The sequence below is a fragment of the Falco peregrinus genome, chromosome 4, assembly GCF_023634155.1.
Source record: "Falco peregrinus isolate bFalPer1 chromosome 4, bFalPer1.pri, whole genome shotgun sequence".
Classification (NCBI taxonomy): Eukaryota; Metazoa; Chordata; class Aves; order Falconiformes; family Falconidae; genus Falco; species Falco peregrinus.
The window spans coordinates 70,427,859-70,434,847 of NC_073724.1; the positions used below are offsets into that span (position 1 = coordinate 70,427,859).

The 6,989-nt window shown below is 49.9% G+C and overlaps 1 protein-coding gene across 1 annotated transcript; it reads right to left on the reverse strand.

Annotated features, from left to right (window-relative positions):
- Window positions 1-1,065: 1,065 nt before the first annotated feature.
- Window positions 1,066-4,168, reverse strand: SLITRK5 (SLIT and NTRK like family member 5). The gene has a single exon (XM_055802509.1). It carries the CDS (start codon window positions 4,166-4,168, stop codon window positions 1,289-1,291), a length of 2,880 nt encoding a protein of 959 aa, XP_055658484.1. The 3' UTR covers window positions 1,066-1,288.
- Between the last annotated feature and the right edge of the window lie 2,821 nt (window positions 4,169-6,989).

Below are 6,989 nucleotides of genomic sequence, written 5' to 3' on the forward strand. Positions count from 1 at the left end.
TAGAGAAACATCATTTTTTTTCTATTGTGATCAGATCTGATATCTTAGATTGTCCGTAAAGATTTGGTCATAATTGGCATTATCTGTAATGATTTAAAAGGTCCTTCTGATACTACATCAGCTTTGGGGAAAAAAAGCTCTCAATGTAGTGCAACACTTTAAAGCAATCTGGAGACTTTGGACCCCATCCTGAAAAAAGAAGAAACACTTAAATGTCCCAGTAGTTTTACTTGCAAGAATAGTTCTGCATCCTCTATCCTAATCTTTTGGGTGTTTGACTAACTTTGCTCAATGAGTGAGTCTACAGGACTTACACACATTGGTAAAAGTTGTTCATGTGCTTAAGTGCCTGTAGGACGGTGGCCTAAGCTGGGACTTCTTTCACAAGTAAGAATTTGCAGGATTAGGCCCTAGAATAGTGAAGGAAAGAGAAATGCTAATGTGCATATAAAAATAGGTGCTACAATAAAATATTTTTTTTATATTTCATCAATAAGTTATTTTCACTAACCAGTTATGGATCATATATCTCTGCACTCCTTGATGATTTGTCCACATCTACAGTGATCCTTTTAAAGATCATAATATATTTTTTAATTCAAAAGTCCAGAAAGCATACAAACACATCCTTAAAAAAAGGAAACCTTGTATTAAAGTCAGGGTGTGCTAATCTCTCCATAAAAGCCATTTAGACTCACACATGGCTAAAAGGGGAAAATGTGCGCTGTACTCTTCAACCAGAAAGAAAACAAAATTAAACAATGTCTGAACAAAAAAAACCCACACAAAACAAAACAACCCACCACCACCAAAAAGTTACCATGACTTCTGTACTTGCAAACTGAATATGACCTGACATGACCCTCTTGCCACCTTGCCCAAGCGCACATGGACACAGGCACAATGCCAGTGCTGTGCCCAATTTACACAATAGGTGGTTTCTTACTTCAAAACACATTAAAAGTAGAAGAAGGAAAAAAAAAAAAAAAAAAAAAAAGAGAAAGAAAACCCTTTAAATCAAATTAAATTAAAATAATAAATAAAATAAAATAAACAGCACACCCTTCCAGAATCATTCCCCGAAGCTGAAAAATTCTGTGCCAAGGCACTTCACCCTACAATAAAATGAATTTAACGGGGAAAAAAAAGGAGGGGAGGGGCGAGGTGGGGGGGGGAGGTCTGCATTTACGTTTGTTTGGCGTGTGGTTGTTAAATACAAATACTCTAGAGAAGGAGTTGCTGTGGCTGGCGGGGTGGGGGCGGAGGGGGCGGGGGGGGGGGCTGTTTCTCAGAACTGGCTGAATGTGGTCTGTTTTTCCAGCACTTCGAGGTAGTCCGGCTCTGCATTTAGTTTTGCTTTTAGCTCCAGGTACTCGTTCCTGTTGGGCTCTACATAGACAGTACTCGGCGGGCTGTAGAGCACCGTCTCCCGGAGCCTGCCATCCCCCGGCCCCGGGTGCAAGTACTGGTGCGCACGCCTAAGGTCATAGTTGGGGGAGTAGGTGTAGGCGGCGGGGAGCTTGGGGTAGTCGGGGAGGGTGGAACCGGGTGTACCCAGCGTGGACGAGGAGTGTTTGTCGGGCTCCAAAATGCCCCTGTAAAAGCGATCGGCGTCTTGCACCGGGGAGAGCAGCTCCTCCCGCGGCTCGATGGTGCTCACGCTGTACGCGGGGCTGCGCACAGGCGCATCCTCCCCGCCGGCCGCCGGCGGCGGCGGGGGCGGCGGCGCGCCCCCCCCGGGTTGCAGGGGGTGGCTGCTGTAGGTGACCTTGAGCTCGTGGAGGTCTTTGTAATCCTCACCCGCGTTGCCCTCCCGGGAGCGGTAGATGGGGTTTTTGCACATGTGGCCCAAGGGGTGCGGGATGTACTCGTAGACGTGGCCGGCGGGGGTCTTCACTTTGGGCAACGCCGCGCTCCCCCCGCCCCCGCCGCCCCCCCCGCCGCCGCGGTGGGGCGGGTGCTGCTGGAGGTGGGGGTGGTGGTGGTGCTGTTGGTGGCCGCCGCTGTAGACGCTGTACTGCATGTTGAAGGAGCTCACGTCGGAGTTGTTGGCGCTTGCGTGGTCACCCTGGCCCTTTTTGCGCCGCTTCATCACCAGGACGAAGAGCCCCGCCGCCACGAAGACGGACATGATGAAGACCAGCAGCAGGCTGAGGATCAGCACCGAGAGCGGCACGGAGGAGCCGCTGCCGCCGGGGCCGCCTGCGGACGCGGAGCCGCCCGCCGCCGCCGTGCCGTTAAGGCGCACGGTGGAGGAGGAGGGGGTGGTCCTGGCCGGCAGCTGGCCCGGGGACGGCGTGGGCGTGGAGACGAGGATGTCCGAGTAGTCGGGGCACAGCAGCTCCGCCCGGACGGCCCGCATGTCGCTCTGGGCAAACTTCTTAGGGGACTCGCAGATAACCTGGTCCACCAGGACACCGGTGTTGAGCTGCTCCAGCCACAGCTTCATGCCCACCACGTCGCAGGTGCAGTCCCAGGGGTTCTCGTGCAGGTCGATCTGCAGCAGGGATTTCAGCTGGTCCAGCACCCCGCTCACTGGCAGGTAGGAGAAGTGGTTGCTCCGCAGGCTCAGCCTGTAGAGAGACAGACCAGAAAAAATGTTCCCCGGCAAAGACCTCAGCAGATTGTTGTTCAAAAACAAGAGCTGAAGGTTGGGGACAGATTCAAAGGTGCCTGCCTCTATCTCTCGAATGACATTGTACTGCAGGAAGAGGTACTGCAGGCTTTGCAGCCCATAGAACAGCTCTGGGCTCAGCCGCTCAATCCGGTTCCCGTTCAGGTACAGCCTTCGCAAATTAGTTAAATCCCCAAAAGCTCGGTCCTGAATGACCGAGATCCGATTATTGCCCAGATGCAGCAAATCCAACCCAGTGGCATCCACAAAATCTGCCCTGCGTACCAGTGCAATGTAGTTTTCTGTCAGATACATCTTCTTGGGATTATAGGGTTTGGGCTGCAGTTCAGAAATGCTCTCAATCTTCCTCTCCTGACAATTAACATTGAGGCCCAGGTCAGAAATCTGCAAGTTGCAGGTGCAGGCAGTGGGGCACTCCAAAGGCACCGGGGATTTGGTCTGGTAGGCAATGCTGGGGCCATAGTTGCTGTATCCCAGGTCTTTTGAGGGCAGGCGGGAGGTGGGGCGCACCCTTGTCTTGTTGGGTTGGCGGGTCCCTTTGGGGGGCTTCAAGGGGGATTTGTAAACAGCTGAAGAAGAAGTGGCCACAGAGTTGACCGAAGCCGGGGTAGTGTGGAAGTACCCTGTGGTGCTCAATGGTGTCTGCGGTCTCATTTCATAATCCGAGATGAGCCTCCTGGGGCAAAGCTCCTGCTTGGAGACTTCATCCAAGTCTCGACCATGTAAGCGGAAAGGGGTCTCACAAACCACATCTCCTACCAGGGCAGAGTAGGAGATACTGTCTAGCCAATCCTTTAGAGCAATCAACTCACAAGAGCAATTCCAGGGGTTTTCCTCCAGCTGTAGCTCCACCACTTTATCCATATGCTGCAAAAGGCCCACATAGGGCAACAGCTTCAGCCGGTTACCCCTCAGGTCCAGGTGAGTTAAGGGCACAAAACGGAAAAGGTTGTTGGGCAAACTGGAGAGGAGGTTATCATTCAGAATCAGCACCTGCAGCAAGTGTAGTTTGCTGAAGGCATTGGGTTCAATGACACTAATATAATTATAATCGACCTGTAGGTATTCCAAACTCTCTAGCCCAAGGAAAGTGTCATCCCGTAAAAGTTCCAGCTTGTTATTGTTCAGGTGCAGCCTTCTTAAACCTCTCAGACCATGAAAGGCCCCAGTTTCAATGTCTTGTATGTCATTGCTCCCCAGATGCAAAATTGAAGCCCCCGTATAATTTACAAACTGGTTTGGGTACAGCCTGTTCAAAAGGTTCCCAGACAACAAGAGGTGGTAGACAGGGAACCTTGGTGGACTGATCTCAAAAAGGCTGATGATCCCTCTGTTTTCACAGCTCACTGTTAAGATGCTGTCCTTCTCCTCACAAGGACACGCATTATCACAGATTTCCCCATAATACTCGATGCTTTCTGCCCACGAAAGGACTAGTGATGTTAAAGCAAATGCGATCGTCTGCAGCATCCAGATATGCATTTTTTTGTTGAGGTCCTGTTCCAAAGTTACTGTAGAGCAGCAAGCGTACATTTTATTTCCTGTAAGGATAAGGAGAAAAAAGAAAGCAGCGTAATAGTATACCTTCATAAAACTTAAAATGGACACAAAGTTTATATGTATCTTCAGTGGGGTAGAGAATGGATTGTTAATCAAACAAAAAAAAAAACTCCTGTCACTTCTAATTCCCACACTTTTGAAAACTGGATGACATGGATTGATTAAAAGGCTGATAGGCAACTCCTAGCAAGTCAAATGCCTGCGGTGTTTAAAAAGGTGAGGTCACAGTAGGAATTGTTCTGGTTCTGTTTGTGTGGGGTGCATTTCCATGCTTCCTTGGATTTCTTTTTCACGACCAGCCCCATAAATATACATAAAATGGCTGTCAGTTCAGTTTCACGGTTCTAATTTAAGAGAAAAGAAGCACCATTTTACGAGGTTTCCCACCTCCCCTATTACCCAGCTCCCCCTTCCCTTCAGAACCTCTCCACTGAACAGCGCACCACCGTCTTCCCCTCCTTCTACCTTGATTTTTAACCGGTGGTGGAAACGCCATGGTAGGAATCCAAAGAAAAATGCTCAGTGCTGAAAACGGCAGCTTAATTCAACAGAGGGAATACTGACACATTCTTTACATCACACATTTCTTAAAACTCTTTTATGGTGTTTTTCTTTTTTTCTAGCTGTACATTTGCAAAGCACACACCCCCCCACACAGACATGCATGGATCCCCCCACACACACACTCCCCCATGCACCCCCATATGACTTTTGTGCTGGAATTCTTCAGTAGTGAGATTAAATATGTTAACCTCCTACTTCAGTGCACTTAACAGCTCTCCTCAGTGATAGAAATCTTATATCTTCACAAAAGTAAATAATTTTAATCTATTTTATGATTGCCCCCCCCAAGTTATATACAATGTAACAGAGCTGACTAGCAAACAGAGATCTTCAGTTCTCATACACACACACACACACACACACACACACACACACTTAAAGGAAATGTTTTAACCACTCACCCCAAATTTGTGAAAAATGTAAAACATGCAGATGATCTTCAGAGACTCAGCCATATCTGACAAAGCGTTTATTCCCAATGTTCTGCAAAACTAGGCTGGTAGAAGTGGAGAGATCTAAATAGGTCTCATGGAAATATCTCATAGCCAACACTCCAAGCATCAGAGTTACTGATTATAAGCAGCGATGGCTGTCAGTACTCTTCATCCTTTAGGGGAGAAGACACCCAGGCTGATTAAAAGCCAAGGGGGTTGGAAGGGAAACCCTACCATTGACCTATGTCAGTAAGTTAATACCCAAATTCCACCTAGCTGGAAACAAATCCCATTTCCATTCCTTCTTGCAGTCTTTCTGACTCCTTGTGGCTTTCTTCTACTTCTGCTAGTCTAAAAAAAATATGAACAGGGAAAATAAATGCATTGTGTGTGTCAGTAGGGGAAGACTAATAAATCATCCAGGCTTAAACGCTGGGATCTTGGAGCAGGCTTGCATTTTCTATCGTCCACCTCAGAGCTCCAATTCTCATGATGCAACTCTGGTTTGGAGGAACGCATCCTAAAAAACGGGAAGTCTCAGTACTGCAAGACATCTCCTGTGGCATCAGGTTCACGGCTGCAAATCTAGCACTTGCAGCAAAGGCAGTCATGCAGCAAGAAATCGGAAGTCTTGGTGAATCTCTCTCTAATTCTGACCAGACGTCAACTGAATTGGAATTACTCAAAGCAAAAGGCTTCACTGCGTAAAGGCAGCAGAAATCTTACTCAAAGGCATGTATCTAGCATATTCTTTCTCAGCTCGATCAGATCCATTCATCCATTAACCAACAGTTCTTCGGAGGGGGGTGTGTGTGGAAGAAAAAAGGCATTGAAAACCTGCCCGGTCAGTGTTAAAACTCCCAGGCATTTTACAACTTTAATTCAATTATGGTTATTAAAGGAGGCAAATACAATATTCCCTCCCTCCTCCTTTCTTCCTTTCCCTGAAAAAAAAAAAGGGGGGGGGGGGAGGAGGTGTGGGTAGGTAAAGAAAATAAAGTTGTAGCTGGCTATATGCAAGGTTGCAATCCCGCCCTGGAAACCCCTCTGTGATGACTGCGTGCTGCTGTTCGCCAGCTCCCTACAGAGGTTCAGACTGGGGGGGGGGGGGGGGGGGGGGGGGGGGGGGGAGGGGGGGGGCGCGACGAGGGGGAGGGGAGAAGAGGAAAAGGGTTGCATCGGGATTTTTCTTGTGTGTGTGGTTTTTTTCCCCGAAGAGTTCAACCCTTAGATTACCGCACTGCATATCCGGCTCGAAGCAGCCTTCAGTACCGCCGACAGCAGCAGCAGCAGCAAGCAGCCCCCGCCGGACAGCGGCACCCCACTGAGCAGCACCCAGAGTTGGGAGACATGGCTTTCCGGGGGGGGGCGGGGGGGACGGGGGAGGGGTTGGGGGTGGAAAGCAACAGCAAAGAAAGACCCGGCGGGGAAGAGCCGGGGGGTTGGGGGGAAGGAAGGGAGGAAGAAAAGGCAGAAAGAGAGCGCGAGAAAAGTCAACCCCGGTACTTACTTCGCCCGAAATCTCCAGGGCCCAAGCATGGTGTCAGCCCATGAAGACGCCGACCCGCTGCGCGGGCGCTGCGCGGAGCCACCGGGGCGGCGGCGGCGGAGGCGAGTATCGCAGCGGCCGGGGCGGCTCGGTGCGGAACGCACACAAACACCCCCCGCACGCAGGCGGCGCCGAGACACCAGCGCTCGCACAGGGGCGCACACACGCGGGCACACGCACACACACACACACTCTCTCTCTCTCTCTCTCTCTCTCTCTCCCTCCCTGTCTCTCACACACTCACCAA

Coding starts and splice junctions, on each gene's coding strand:
- SLITRK5 (XM_055802509.1), bottom strand. CDS start 4,168: ATGTACGCTTGCTGCTCTACAGTAACTTTGGAACAGGACCTCAACAAA.